Genomic DNA, 16,173 nt, shown 5'->3' with positions numbered 1-16,173 from the left:
TGAGTTTTATATATATAGATTCTTCCACACACTTTTACTATTGTGAGTTACTTAACAATGAAGGGTTAATACCATGGAAGTGATCAAGGTTTGCTGATTATTCAGGGGAGCAAACAAGGTAGGGGTGGACCCCCCAGATTTAATATTTTTCTATATATATCGTGTCTAGGGTTATTTGTACAAGCCTTGATAAAGACAGTAGTGAAACATGTTTGATTTTATATATCGGCCCTCATTTACTAAGAGTGTTGTGTAGGTTTCTTTGTGGGTTTTAATTCCCTACAATTTATTTTCCAACAACAACAGCTGGATGAGTTTTAATCTATCCCTGAGTTCTGGACTTCCTCCGTATAAGGAACTTTATTTTTCCATTGATGGTTTCTTGTCACATGCACCACGGATAAGATATCCCGTAACCGGCATTATGGAGCGGTGAGCTGTAAAAACGTTCTTTTTGTACGTGAAACTTGTTGCCGCCCCTGTGAACACCCCCCTGCCTCACCTGTCCACCATTGATCCCTGTGTGTCTGTCTTTTTGGATGTATCCGCATGCCTTGAACTCAAGCTTGGATTTAGTTCCTCGATCAAGACTGGTGGTGAGTGCATTACCCGCATGTTCTTTATTGTTTACAAAAGCTACATTTCATACATCGTGAGTGCCCATTATTCTACTGGATATTTGTTGGTTTACATATACTGGACTTGCACTTTATGAGAGCACCACCCTTGCAACCTTGTCCCCCCTCGAGTAAACAAACACATTATTCTGTTTACAATTGTTTCTCCCAGATATCTTGCATTTTTGGACAGTAGTATTACCCGCCTATTCCTTTGTGCCTATAGAGACTAAAACGAAAACAATTCAGATGACTCAAACATCAAAATTTGCTGTCAAAATGAACACTCCATCTGACTGAAAACAATCAACCTTATTTATAACACATGAGGATACATACATAAGCAGTCCATAAAGGTGGTGCCACTGATTGATCGATAAAGTAAGGCTTGGTTCACATAAGTCCGGCATAGTTTCCCTCCGGCATTCATTTGAATAGGACAGTTCACAATCGTCCAGCATCTCAATTTTGACACCGGATGGTTGGACACGCCGGATATCATCGAGCAGCTTGCAATGGACGCCGGATGCCATACAACTGTTGACAACTGATGCACGTTGTCATCATTTATGGCATCAGTTGCGTTGCGATCTAGGCTGAGTTCACCTATGCCGGATGCCGGACATATGAACCCAGCCTAAGCCATCAACTCCGAATTAGGTCCCACAAGTGTGATGGCCCACGGGCTGGAGCATACGGAACCAGTCCCTCTGTTGACTAGATAAAGCAACATCATTCGTAAAGCGTTCTTGTCATGTTGTCATGAGACGCAATGAGATCACGAGTTAGAGTTGAGTGAAGTGCGTGGCACCACACTCCTCATTGGCCCCGACACGTGCTCCATAGATTCTAATGCAAAAAAATGACAGAACGGCAAGCCAGGGAGTGAAGAGAACTACCTCACTCCTTATAGGGTTATCACTTATGGTCTCAGCAGAGTGAGATTTGGTGCCATCTAAACTCTTGACGTGTGTTACATGTTTTACCTAATGACAACCAGGTGTCACATGAATCCAAAAATGTAGCTGTATACAAGGCAATTATTTATGAACCTCAACAGACTTACAAGACAGATGGCTTATTGTCAAAACCACTCCCTCATTACTTGAGAGGAGTGAAATCCTTTTATTCCGGAACACTGAACCCTAGATCGTTATGGCAACAACCACAGGAATTTTCAAGGTTAAACAGTTATTTCTTCGGCCAATTTTGTGACAAAATAACCAGGCATAGAAAAAAAAATATACCTAATAATATTAAACAACCACATTGACACTGGGGTGGAGGTCCTGCACTTGTGGTCCGTTGCTATGGGCAATCCCCAGCATAATGTGCATACAATGGAGGATACCTGCAGATGGTCACAAGTACCACAATATAGGTGCACTACTGTGGTGGATGTAAACAATGACATTAGATAACCCTCAAAACTATATTGTGGTACTTGTGACCATCTGCAGGCATCCTCCATTGTATGCATATTATGCTGGGGATCGCCAATAGCAATGGACCACAATTGAAGGACCTCTTCCCTAGTGTAGGGGCACAACTGCACTTGGGGTTGAGCACCTCCTGCCATTTCAGACCACGTCAATGTAAGCTGTTTAATATTTAAAGTTTATACTAATGCACCTTTTTATCATATTGTGTTGCATTAAGGTTTCACTTGTGAGGCCGGCAGTATATTAGCAGACCAGGGTGGGGCTTGTAGCCTGTCTCCCCCACTCCCATTGTATGTGTGCTCAGCCACACTGGAGGTAACCGGGGAGCAGTCTACAAGTCGGACCTAATGCTGCTGTAATTTGGTTCCTGGTTTTGCTTATCCGGCACAGGTAGGTTACTATTAGGTCTCGTACCACTTGAGAAACCTTGGCGTTGGTGTGCGGGCTCAAGTATGTCCTTCATATAAGGATATACAGGCTAATGTCTCAATTTTACATCAGTTTTGAGGGTTAGCCAATGTCATTGTTTACATCTACAGCATTCACCCCACCCCACCCCAAGACCCTGCAGCATTCATCTCCCCCCCCCCACCCCAAGACCCTTGCAGCATTCATCTCCCCCCCACCCCAAGGCCCCTGCAGCATTCATCTCCCCCCCACCCCAAGGCCCCTGCAGCATTCATCTCCCCCCCACCCCAAGACCCCTGCAGCATTCATCTCCCCCACCCCAAGACCCCTGCAGCATTCATCTCCCCCACCCCAAGACCCCTGCAGCATTCATCCCCCACCCTAAGACCCCTATAACATTCATCCCCCACCCCAAGACCCCTGCAGCATTCATCCCCCACCCCAAGACCCCTATAACATTCATCCCCCACCCTAAGACCCCTGCAGCATTCCTCCCCCCCCCCCACCCCAAGAACCCTGCAGCATTCCTCCCCCCCCAAGACCCCTTTAACATTCATCCCCCACCCCAAGACCCCTGCAGCATTCATCTTCCCCCCCCCACCCCAAGACCCCTGCAGCATTCATCTCCCCCCCACCCCAAGAACCCTGCAGCATTCATCTCCCCCCCACCCCAAGACCCCTGCAGCATTCCTCCCCCCCCCACCCCAAGAACCCTGCAGCATTCATCTCCCCCCACCTCAAGACCCCTGCAAAATTCATCTCCCCCCACCCCAAGACCCCTGCAGCATTCATCTCCCCCCACCCCAAGACCCCTGCAGCATTCATCTCCCCCCACCCCAAGACCCCTGCAGCATTCCTCCCCCCCCAAGAACCCTGCAGCATTCATCTCCCCCCACCCCAAGACCCCTGCAGAATTCATCTCCCCCCCAAGAACCCTGCAGCATTCATCTCCCCCCCACCACAAGACCCCTGCAGCATTCATCTCCCCCCACCCCAAGACCCCTGCAGCATTCCTCCCCCCCCCCCACCCCAAGAACCCTGCAGCATTCATCTCCCCTACCCCAAGACCCCTGCAGAATTCATCTCCCCCCACCCCAAGACCCCTGCAGCATTCATCTCCCCCCCCACCCCAAGACCCCTGCAGCATTCATCTCCTCCCCCACCCCAAGACCCCTGCAGCATTCCTCCCCACCCCAAGAACCATGCAGCATTCATTTCCCCCCCAACCCAAGAACCCTGCAGCATTCATCTCCCCCAACCCAAGACCCCTGCAGCATTCATCTCCCCGCCCACCCCAAGACCCCTGCAGCATTCATCCCCTCCCACCCCAAGACCCCTGCAGCATTCATCCCCCCCCACCCCGAGACCCCTGCAGCATTCATCCCCCACCCCAAGACCCCTATAACATTCATCCCCCACCCTAAGACCCCTGCAGCATTCCTCCCACCCCAAGAACCCTGCAGCATTACTCCCCCCCCAAGACCCCTTTAACATTCATCCCCCACCCCAAGACCCCTGCAGCATTCATCTTCCCCCCCCCACCCCAAGACCCCTGCAGCATTCATCTCCCCCCCACCCCAAGAACCCTGCAGCATTCATCTCCCCCCCACCCCAAGACCCCTGCAGCATTCCTCCCCCCCCCCACCCCAAGAACCCTGCAGCATTCATCTCCCCCCACCCCAAGACCCCTGCAGAATTCATCTCCCCCACCCCAAGACCCCTGCAGCATTCATCTCCCCCCACCCCAAGACCCCTGCAGCATTCATCTCCCCCCACCCCAAGACCCCTGCAGCATTCCTCCCCCCCCAAGACCCCTGCAGCATTCATCTCCCCCCACCCCAAGACCCCTGCAGCATTCATCTCCCCCCACCCCAAGACCCCTGCAGCATTCCTCCCCCCCCCACACCCCAAGAACCCTGCAGCATTCATCTCCCCCCACCCCAAGACCCCTGCAGAATTCATCTCCCCCACCCCAAGACCCCTGCAGCATTCATCTCCCCCCCCCCCACCCCAAGACCCCTGCAGCATTCATCTCCCCCCACCCCAAGACCCCTGCAGCATTCATCTCCTCCCCCACCCCACGACCCCTGCAGCATTCCTCCCCACCCCAAGAACCATGCAGCATTCATTTCCCCCCCAACCCAAGAACCCTGAAGCATTCATCTCCCCCAACCCAAGACCCCTGCAGCATTCATCTCCCCCCCACCCCAAGACCCCTGCAGCATTCATCCCCCCCACCCCAAGACCCCTGCAGCATTCATCCCCCCCCCCACCCCAATACCCCTGCAGCATTCATCTCCCCCCCACCCCAAGACCCCTGCAGCATTCATCCCCCCACCCCAAGACCCCTGCAGCATTCATCCCCCCACCCCAAGACCCCTGCAGCATTCATCCCCCACCCCAAGAACCCTGCAGCATTCATCCCCCCACCCCAAGAACCCTGCAGCATTAATCTCCCCCCCAACCCAAGAAACCTGCAGCATTCATCTCCCCCTCAACCGAAGACCCCTGCAGCATTCATCTCCCCCCACCCCAAGACCCCTGCAGCATTCATCCCCCCCACCCCAAGACCCCTGCAGCATTCATCTCCCCCCCACCCCAAGACCCCTGCAGCATTCATCCCCCCCCCACCCCAAGACCCCTGCAGCATTCATCCCCCCCCACCCCAAGAACCCTGCAGCATTCATCCCCCCCCACCCCAAGAACCCTGCAGCATTAATCTCCCCCCCCCCCCAACCCAAGAAACCTGCAGCATTCATCTCCCCCCAACCAAAGACCCCTGCAGCATTCATCTCCCCCCCCCCCCAAGACCCCTGCAGCATTCATCTCCCCCACCCCAAGACCCCTGCAGCATTCATCTCCCCCCACCCCAAGACCCCTGCAGCATTCATCTCCCCCCACCCCAAGACCCCTGCAGCATTCATCTCCCCCACCCCAAGACCCCTGCAGCATTCCTCCCCCCCCCACCCCAAGAACCCTGCAGCATTCATCTCCCCCCACCCCAAGACCCCTGCAGAATTCATCTCCCCCCACCCCAAGACCCCTGCAGCATTCATCTCCCCCCCCCACCCCAAGACCCCTGCAGCATTCATCTCCCCCCACCCCAAGACCCCTGCAGCATTCATCTCCTCCCCCACCCCAAGACCTCTGCAGCATTCCCCCCCACCCCAAGACCCCTGCAGCATTCCTCCTCCCCCCCCACCCCAAGAACCCTGCAGCATTCATTTCCCCCCAACCCAAAAACCCTGCAGCATTCATCTCCCCCAACCCAAGACCCCTGCAGCATTCATCTCCCCCCCCCACCCCAAGACCCCTGCAGCATTCATCCCCCCCCCCACCCCAAGACCCCTGCAGCATTCATCCCCCCCACCCCAAGACCCCTGCAGCATTCATCTCCCCCCCACCCCAAGACCCCTGCAGCATTCATCCCCCCCACCCCAAGACCCCTGCAGCATTCATCCCCCCCCCACCCCAAGACCCCTCCAGCATTCATCTCCCCCCCCCCACCCCAAGACCCCTGCAGCATTCATCCCCCCACCCCAAGACCCCTGCAGCATTCATCCCCCCCACCCCAAGACCCCTGCAGCATTCATCCCCCCACCCCAAGAACCCTGCAGCATTCATCCCCCCACCACAAGAACCCTGCAGCATTAATCTCCCCCCCAACCCAAGAAACCTGCAGCATTCATCTCCCCCCCAACCGAAGACCCCTGCAGCATTCATCTCCCCCCACCCCAAGACCCCTGCAGCATTCATCCCCCCACCCCAAGAACCCTGCAGCATTAATCTCCCCCCAACCCAAGAAACCTGCAGCATTCATCTCCCCCCCAACCGAAGACCCCTGCAGCATTCATCTCCCCCCACCCCAAGACCCCTGCAGCATTCATCCCTCCCCCACCCCAAGACCCCTGCAGCATTCATCTCCCCCCCCCACCCCAAGACCCCTGCAGCATTCATCTCCCCCCCCACCCCAAGACCCCTGCAGCATTCATCCCCCCACCCCAAGACCCCTGCAGCATTCATCCCCCCACCCCAAGAACCCTGCAGCATTCATCCCCCCACCCCAAGAACCCTGCAGCATTAATCTCCCCCCCAACCCAAGAAACCTGCAGCATTCATCCCCCCCCCCCCAACCGAAGACCCCTGCAGCATTCATCTCCCCCCACCCCAAGACCCCTGCAGCATTCATCCCCCCCCCCCCCACCCCAAGACCCCTGCAGCATTCATCTCCCCCCACCCCAAGACCCTTGCAGCATTCATCTCCCCCCCCCCCCCCCACCCCAAGACCCCTGCAGCATGTTATACAAGGTAGATAGGGAAAGTTAATAAACAAAAAAGTTAAATAATAACAACATTATTATAGTAATAATAGTAATAATTAATAAATACATAACTAAAAACAACCTTTAAGTATCAAGGCATGATGGGAGTTGTAGTTTTGCAACAGCTGGAGAACACTACTGTAAAGTATCTCAACAAGAAGAACAATGGTAATAATCATAATAACAATAAAATATAACATTTCCATAGAATGCAGCAGCACACACTGACCCCTGCTGGTCACATGTGGAGTTGTTCGAAATCAACTGGACTAGGTAATGTGCTGTTTTTTTATTGCAACGCTTTGTAATGTTTTCACAGTTGGATTGTATATTGTTCTATTTTATACATGTCTATGTTTAATATTTATCTAAAGACAAGTGCTCATGTAATACACCCATACAGTGCACAAATAGTGATGAGTGGCAGGGGCCATATTCGAATTTGCGATATTTCGGGAATATATGGACAAATATTTGTCCTATGTTCGCAAAATTTGCATATTCACTATGTTCGTTCACTTTTTTCCATGCGAAAATCGTAATGAAATTAGTATACTGCGCATGCGCGATTATATCTTTCAACTAACTAACTCTATACCCTACACTAGAACCTATCTGCTAAACTAACCTACCCTATCTAACACTATCACTTTTTTTTAAACAGTACACGTCATTGTTGTGATGTGTACTGTGAAGAAAAAAATGAATATTCCTCATTACACTATATTATAAATATTAGCGAAATCGCGAAGTGCCGATATTAACGGTAAAAATTAGCATTTCAAATATTCGCGCTCAACACTATGCACAAATAACATCGCCCAGTCAATACACTAGGGAATATACGGTGTATAAATAATAGAAGGCTTCTATTATTATATACCCGGTTTTTTTATAAAATTTTATTATCATCATGTGTCCTTATTGGTCCATTATTATGGTCCTAATTGGTCCTTATTAGCCTATTATCTAAATACTCTGGTCCCATATCAAATGAAATACTATCAGTGCATACTATTCTATGCCACCATATTATCATGGTTATATCTTTAATTGGGATCCATATATATTTAATAACTTATACTCTTACTAACCTTATATTTAGTGTAGCTCTTGCATAATTGGGCGCATGCGCAGCCTGGCGAGCCGTAGCTACAGATAGCTCCAGTATTTCTATCAGCGCTGCCTAAGGCGCCTGCGCGGGCGTCTCTGCCGGGACGGAAGTTGTCACATATGCACTTCCGATGCTTCGTACATTCAGGAGCTTCGGCGGGACATCTGCGCAGACGCCAGGTGAGTACTAAGATGGTAGGAAAACACCGCCTCCTAGTGTATTTTGGCGCCATCTAGTCGTATTTAAACCAGGGATTGTGAGTCAGAACGAGCCTCCATCCGATCATCATAGACGCGGAGTCTCGTGAGTGCTCCATTATGGGAGCGTCTTTTTATCTTTATTTGCACTGAGCGCAGTTAATATATGTTTGGGGTATTGTCCCCGCTGACACTTAAGTTTTATTTTGTCATTTTGCACTAATATGTATGTCCGGTGTCTCTCCTGAGGATCCCTGATAATAGAGGGGTGAAACGCGTTGAGAGTTAGTTTCTTTTCAAATAGCATTTATTATTTGAGAGTGCATTTGAATAATTTTTGGCGTATAACCGGAAATTGTGTGTTGGGATTCTACCAGCCCTCTCTGTACATACGGATACATTATCTTATAGCATACCTATATGATAAGAATTGATATTATGCTGATTGATGGAGATATGCTACTTTTATCTTGAGTATCATAATTTGATTATATATACACAGGGCTTTTTCTTTGAATAATTTTAATTAATAGAGAATAAAAGTACCATTTTAATATAAAGGGTGTTTTTCAGTGAAAATATACGGTGTATAAGTATTTAATCCCCTTGGACTCTTCTACAATCTGTCACGGTATAACCACGGATTCAAAGTTATTTCATTGCAATTTTAAGTAATGGACCAACAGAAAGCAGTCCATCATTTAGAAGTGGGGGGAGGAAATATTATTTACAAATAAAAATCTGAAAAGTGTTGAGAGTCTATATATCTAAACACCCCCCCCCCCCCCCCTATTTACTGTGAGATTTGGTGCCACCAATTGCATTCACAGGTCACATAAGTAGTAAATAGGCTCCACCTGCTTGCAATTTAATCTTAGTACAAATACACCTGTTCTGTGAAGGCCTCAGAGTTTGTTAGGGAGCATTACTGAACAGCAGCATGAAGACAAAGGAGCTAACCGAACGGGTCAGGGATAAAGTTGTGGAGAAGGTACAAAGCAGGGTTAGGTTATAAAAAAAAAAAAAAAATATCCTCACACAGCAGTAAAAAAAATCCATCATTAGAAAATAGAAAGAATATGGCACAACCCCAAACCAACCAAGACAAGAGGTGTCCACCCAAACTGACAAGACGGGCAAGAGGAAAATTAATCAGGGAAGCAACCAAAAGGCCTATGGCAAAACAACCAAGGGGGGTGAATACTTATACAAGGTATTGTATCTTCCTCCTTTGAAGTTGCTTTTCCATAGGTTGGGTGCCAAGTGTTGTATTGTGGGTTCCCAGGTCCTCAAGTCCAGTCCTGCCTTTAGTAATAACCAGCAAAGTCCCCTCTGCAAACACACAAGTCATACACGTCTGGCCCTGGTTTCCATTTGAGCATTAAGTGTCTCGTTGCATTTTGTTATCAGAAGTTTATATCTCATTTAAATCTTAACACGTGACATTTTTATATTTAATGTTTATATGCATTTTAATGTACTGTATGTAGGGATATGTTTACTACAATTGAAATTATTTCATATAGTAGGGCAGTATTTATTGTATAGAGTTGTATTTTTAATTAATACTGTACACGAAATAATAATTTTTGTAAAACCTGTGGCGGTACTATTTATTAGTACTGTATATGGCAGCATTTTTCTTGGATAAAGTATGGTGGTATTGTTCATTAGTGTTGAATGGCGACATTATTTATTAGTATTGTATAAAGCAGCATTATTCTGTGGTAGAGGGTGTGAGATGCAGGACAGATGGACTTACCCTAGGGGCAGATAGCATTAACCCCTTGTATTCGTGACACCAGGGCGTGGTTTGTCCTCAATACCACCCGAAGGTATACTGCTAGATCCTGGGCTAGGCACGGGGGCAATAATAACTCCAATGCCAAGTTACGGACAACGGTAGCTTTACAGAGTGTCAGATGGTACAGTCTATACAGTTCAGCCAGACCCACGGAGGTGACCAGTGACTTCAGTGACTTGCTGGGACTTGCAGTAGATTTGGACAATTGTGGTAAGCTTGTGGGGGAAGTAGGGTATGGGGAGTGTAGCTGTGCGGGTATCAAAGGGTGCTTGTTAACCCTTGCTATTCGTGAGGCCAGGGTGTGGGCTCCTCAATAAAGCTTTTCCTACCGCCGCCCTTCCCAGGAACGATAGGGAGGTAGATAATAAAGGATTGTCCACAACCAGTGAGCTTCTGTAAACAGCGTTAACTTTTACTGAAGATTTTCTGTACGCTTCAACAACATAACAGTCTCTTATCATAACGACAGCTTCCTTGGAAGATTGACAATGGTTGGGACTTTAGCTTTAAGAGTCTTTTAGTCTATTGCGCTGCTCCACTGGATTATAGGGAATTAGTTGCGATCCAGTAGTCACTCTAGGATTAGCAGGAATTAGTATAAGATTTTGGTTCTGCTGTAGGTTTTGAGGCCTAGCGTGTCTTTGAAAGTTGCGTAGCACACCGTCCTGTTAGTCCGGCATCCACGAGAGCAGCAACCCAAGAGAGCGATAATTGGAAGCAGCTCCCTTATATGGGCAGGGACTGGATTGATGCTAATTGGTCCATACGGATGTCAATCACCATTACAGAGAATGCTGGGTATCACGCGATCCAAGGTCCTCCTAAGGTCCTGCAACATACCATAGAGGTTACTAACATGGTCACGTGACCGAAGGTCCTGCGACGCTGAACAAGGTAAGTACTATACATTCCTATAGAATATAGATATAAATATTAAATATATACATTTATTAATATTACAACTAGACTTAAGGAGAGGCGACTAGGGGCTGTCCCACCTGAGGAACTCTGACTTTGGGGACCTCTACACTAGGTACTGGTTGCAATACGGTACCGGGACACCACACAATTTTAGTGCAGGCCACTCTGACTTGACAATAGATGACTGTGACTGACTTGACTTGAGACTGACAATGCTGTGGTTGTAGCTTACTTGTAGAATTGTGGCTGCTGGACTGACTCCCAGGGACTCCAGGAGTTGACTGCACTGCAACTCAGCAACTCAGCAGAAAGAGAACAAGAAGAGACTCCTCCCAGGGCTTTTATAGGGGAGACTCTGGTGGGGTCCCATAGGTCACCCTTAAGTCACCTGATGCCTCCTGGGTTACACTCACATGACAACTGGTGATCACATGTTAACCTTTCTTAAAGTAATAACACTTTCTATATGCATTATACAGTATAACACATGGCCAACAATATATGCATAAGGGGACAGGTGTAAGGGGGCCCAGGGGACACTGTAAGGAGGCTGCCTGCTGCCTGCAAGGGTACGGGGGCACAACTCCCGTACTGGGTCACCACAATTCCGAAACAGAGTATGGTGGTATTATTCATAAGTATTGTATGGCGGCAATATTCATTAGTATTCTATTTGGAAGCATTATTTTTGTATAGAGCATGGTATTATTATTTATCGGCATTGTATGATGGCATTGTTTATAAGTACTACAGTGCATAGTGAAAGTATTCGGCCCCCTTAAACTTTTCAACCTTTTGCTATATTTCAGGCTTCAAACATAAAGATATAAAACTGTAATTTTTTGTGAAGAATCAACAACAAGTGGGGCACAATCATGAAGTGGAATAAAATTTATTGGTTATTTCAAACTTTTTTAACAAATAAAAAACTGAAAAATTGGGCATGCAAAATTATTCAGCCCCCTTAAAGGGGTACTCCGGTGAAAACCTTTTTTCTTTTAAATCAACTGGTGGCAGAAAGTTAAACATATTTGTAAATTACTTCTATTAAATAATCTTAATCCTTCCAGTACTTATTAGCTGCTGAATGCTACAGAGGAAATTCCTTTCTTTCTGGAACACGGATGACATCACGAGCACAGTGCTCTCTGCTGACATCTCTGTCCATTTTAGCAACCATACATAGCAGATGTATGCTAAGGGCAGCATGGTGGCTCAGTGGTTAGCACTGCTGCCTTGCAGTGCTGGGGACTTGGGTTCAAATTACACTAAGGACAACAATAAAGTGTTATTATTATTATTATTATAATAACATCAGCAGAGAGAACTGTGCTCGTGATGTCATCAGAGAGCATTCCAAAAAGAAAAGAATTTTCTCTGTAGTATTCAGCAGCTAATAAGTACAGGAAGGATTAAGATTTTTTAAAAAAAAGTAATTTACAAATATGTTTAACTTTCTGCCACCAGTTGATTTAAAAGAAAATAGGTTTTCACCGGAGTACCCCTTTAAGTTAATACTTTGTAGCCCCACCTTTTGCTGCGATTACAGCTGTAAGTCGCTTGGGGTAGGTCTCTATCAGTTTTGCACATTGAGAGACTGAAATTTTTGCCCATTTCTCCTTGCTCCTCCAGCTGGAGCTCAGTGAGGTTGGATGCAGAGCGTTTGTGAACAGCTGGAGCTCAGTGAGGTTGGATGGAGAGCGTTTGTGAACAGCTGGAGCTCAGTGAGGTTGGATGGAGAGCGTTTGTGAACAGCTGGAGCTCAGTGAGGTTGGATGGAGAGCGTTTGTGAACAGCTGGAGCTCAGTGAGGTTGGATGGAGAGCGTTTGTGAACAGCTGGAGCTCAGTGAGGTTGGATGGAGAGTGTTTGTGAACAGCTGGAGCTCAGTGAGGTTGGATGGAGAACGTTTGTGAACAGCTGGAGCTCAGTGAGGTTGGATGGAGAACGTTTGTGAACAGCTGGAGCTCAGTGGGGTTGGATGGAGAGCGTTTGTGAACAGCTGGAGCTCAGTGAGGTTGGATGGAGAGCGTTTTTGAACAGCTGGAGCTCAGTGAGGTTGGATGGAGAGTGTTTGTGAACAGCTGGAGCTCAGTGAGGTTGGATGGAGAGCGTTTGTGAACAGCTGGAGCTCAGTGAGGTTGGATGGAGAGCGTTTGTGAACAGCTGGAGCTCAGTGAGGTTGGATGGAGAGCGTTTGTGAACAGCTGGAGCTCAGTGAGGTTGGATGGAGAGCGTTTGTGAACAGCTGGAGCTCAGTGAGGTTGGATGGAGAGCGTTTGTGAACAGCTGGAGCTCAGTGAGGTTGGATGGAGAGCGTTTGTGAACAGCTGGAGCTCAGTGAGGTTGGATGGAGAGCGTTTGTGAACAGCTGGAGCTCAGTGAGGTTGGATGGAGAGCGTTTGTGAACAGCTGGAGCTCAGTGAGGTTGGATGGAGAGTGTTTGTGAACAGCTGGAGCTCAGTGAGGTTGGATGCAGAGCGTTTGTGAACAGCTGGAGCTCAGTGAGGTTGGATGGAGAGCGTTTGTGAACAGCAGTTTTCAGTTCTTTCCACCAATTCTCGATTGGATTCAGGTCTGGACTTTGACTTGGCCATTCTAACACCTGGATATGCTTACTTGTGAACCATTCCATTGTAGATTTTGCTTTATGTTTTAGATCATTGTCTTGTTGGAAGACAAATCTCCGTCCCAGTCTCAGGTCTTTTGCAGACTCCATCAGGTTTTCTTCCAGAATGGTCCTGTATTTGGCTCCATCCATCTTCCCATCAATTTTAACCATCTTCCCTGCTGAAGAAAAGCCCAAACCATGATGCTGCCACCACCATGTTTGACAGTGGGGGGTGTTCAGGGTGATGAGCTGTGTTGTTTTTACGCCAAAACATAACGTTTTGCATTGTTGCCAAAAAGTTAGATTTTGGTTTCATCTGACCAGAACACCTTCTTCCACATGTTTGGTGTCTCCCAGGTGGCTTGTGGTAAACTTTAAACAACACTTTTTATGGATATCTTTAAGAAATGGCTTTCTTCTTGCCTCTCTTCCATAAAGGCCAGATTTGTGCAGTATACGACTGATTGTTGTCCTATGGACAGAGTCTCCCACCTCAGCTGTAGATCTCTGCAGTTCATCCACAGTGATCATGGGCCTCTTGGCTGCATCTCTGATCAGTCTTCTCCTTGTATGAGCTGAAACTTTAGAGGGACGGCCAGGTGCATTTATACGGAGACTTGATTACACACAGGTGGATTCTATTTATCATCATTAGTCATTTAGGTCAACATTGGATCATTCAGAGATCCTCACTGAACTTCTGGAGAGAGTTTGCTGCACTGAAAGTAAAGGGGCTGAAAAATTTTGCACACCATATTTTTCAGTTTTTTATTTGTTAACAAAGTTTGAAATATCCAATAAATTTCGTTCCACTTCATGATTGTGTCCCACTTGTTGTTGATTCTTCACAAAAAATTATAGTTTTATATCTTTATGTTTGAAGCCTGAAATGTGGCAAAAGGTCGAAATGTTCAAGGGGGCCGAATATTTTCACTATTCACTGTATACATAACAGAGGTATTCTTATACAGAGTATGGTGGTATTATTTATTAGCACTGTATGGTGGTATTACTTATTAGTACTGTATATGGCAGAATAAATCTTTCATAGACTGCGGTATTATTTATAAGAAGTGTATGGTGACATTATTTATTGGCACTGTATATGATGGCATTATTCTTATACATGGTGGTATAATTCCTTAATACTGCATGGTTGCATTTTCTTTTTTATTAGCCTTATTGTTGCCTTTCTGTCATCTCGAACCAGTTTGCCCATTTTCCTCTGACATCAATAAGACATTTTCCTCCACACAACTTTCGCTTACTGGATATTTTCTCTTTTTCGGACCATTCACTGTAAACCCTAGAAATGGTTGTGTAAGTAAATCCCAGTAGATCTGCAGTTTCTGAAAACCCCAGACCGGCCCATTTGGCACCAACAACCATGGCACTTTAAAGTCACTTAAAGCCCCATTCTTTTCCATTCTGATGCTTGGTTGGAACTTTAGGAAGTTGTCTTGACCACATCTACATGCCTAAAGTCATGCCATATGATTGGCTGATTAACTGAGAGAACCCTGGGTGGTAGAAGATTTCCCTGGGGGAAACCCGATACACAAAATATAAAAAAAAACATATACAAAAAAAACCACAAATTTCACAAGTCTCCTTGAAAAACAAAATTTGTTTTATTTCTAACTTTATTACAAATCACATCCAAAATTCCCAGTATGTAAGAAATCCTGAGGATATCCAGTGCAAAGTTCACCACCGCAAATTACTTGAACCCATGAGAAAACCCCTGGTGAGATAGAGATAAGGTGCCATAAGGGGCTTAGCGGAGCTGCTCTTAGTCCTTATCGGGAGGCGTTGTGTCAAATTCCAGAATATTTTTGTGGAAAAGAATCGCAGATTAGTGGCCAAGTGCAGTGCATCCGTGTGACAATTATTTTCGGTGACCTAAAAGTAAAGAAAAAAAGATCATTAGTTTTAAACTGGGATAAAGCCGTAACGAACTGCAACAAATAAACTTGGCCTCCCTCTTGCAACTTTTAGGCAGCTGCTCTCATAATTAAAAAATATAAATATACATAAAAAACACAAATGCTGCCATATAATGCAAAATAATATTTCTATACACTGCCAACACAATACCCCCCAATCAGTGTCCATATAATATAACCATACAATGTCATAATAGTACTGATATAAATTATCCAAATAATAGAAACCATACAATGCAGTAATAGTAACGCTATACGTTATCCAAATAGAAATCATACAAAGCAGTAATGGTACCGCTATACAGTATGTTTTCCAAATAATATAACCATACAATGCAGTAATAGTATTGCTATGAGTTATCCAAGTAATATAACCATACTATGCTGTGTGGTGGCCCAGTACGGGAGGTCTTACCCCGTGCTCCTGCTGTCCTGTCAGGCAGCCTCCTTCAGTGTCCTCAAGGCCCCCTGCACTTGTTTCCCCATTGTAAATATGTTTTACCATGTACAGTGTTATGAAATGTAATTTTGCTTTAAGAGTTATACCATGTGATATGTCATGGGTTGTTACCCAGGAGGTACCAGTGACCAGGTGATCCCAAGAGTGACCTATGGGCTCCCTGCTAGTCTCCCCCATATAAGCCCTGGGTGGAGCTTCTCTCTCTCTTCCTGCTGAGGTCCAGTGCAGTCGCCTAGTGTGTGTGTCCAGAGTGTTGGAGGCCACAAAGTCCAGTCCTGCAGCCACCATCAAGTCAAGTAAGAAGCTTTAGGAGTCAAGTCAAGTCAGTCCCT

The 16,173-nt window shown here is 46.8% G+C and overlaps 1 protein-coding gene across 2 annotated transcripts in view; it reads right to left on the bottom strand.

The window, feature by feature from the left end:
- Positions 1-15,049: 15,049 nt before the first annotated feature.
- SH3BGR (SH3 domain binding glutamate rich protein) overlaps positions 15,050-16,173 on the bottom strand; it is an 84,566-nt gene continuing 83,442 nt past the window's right edge. Inside the window, exon 6 of one of the 2 annotated variants that reach the window (XM_056559681.1) lies at positions 15,050-15,337. In XM_056559681.1, the coding sequence (XP_056415656.1) occupies positions 15,143-15,337 (195 nt within the window). In that variant the 3' untranslated portion in view covers positions 15,050-15,142. The remainder of the gene's footprint in view (positions 15,338-16,173) is intronic. The other variant, XM_056559680.1, reaches the window with a different exon arrangement.

The sequence above is a fragment of the Hyla sarda genome, chromosome 2 (genome assembly GCF_029499605.1).
Source record: "Hyla sarda isolate aHylSar1 chromosome 2, aHylSar1.hap1, whole genome shotgun sequence".
NCBI classification, from domain to species: Eukaryota; Metazoa; Chordata; class Amphibia; order Anura; family Hylidae; genus Hyla; species Hyla sarda.
The sequence above is the reverse complement of the archived record's forward strand: the minus strand, read 5'-3'. Positions and strand labels throughout refer to the sequence as shown.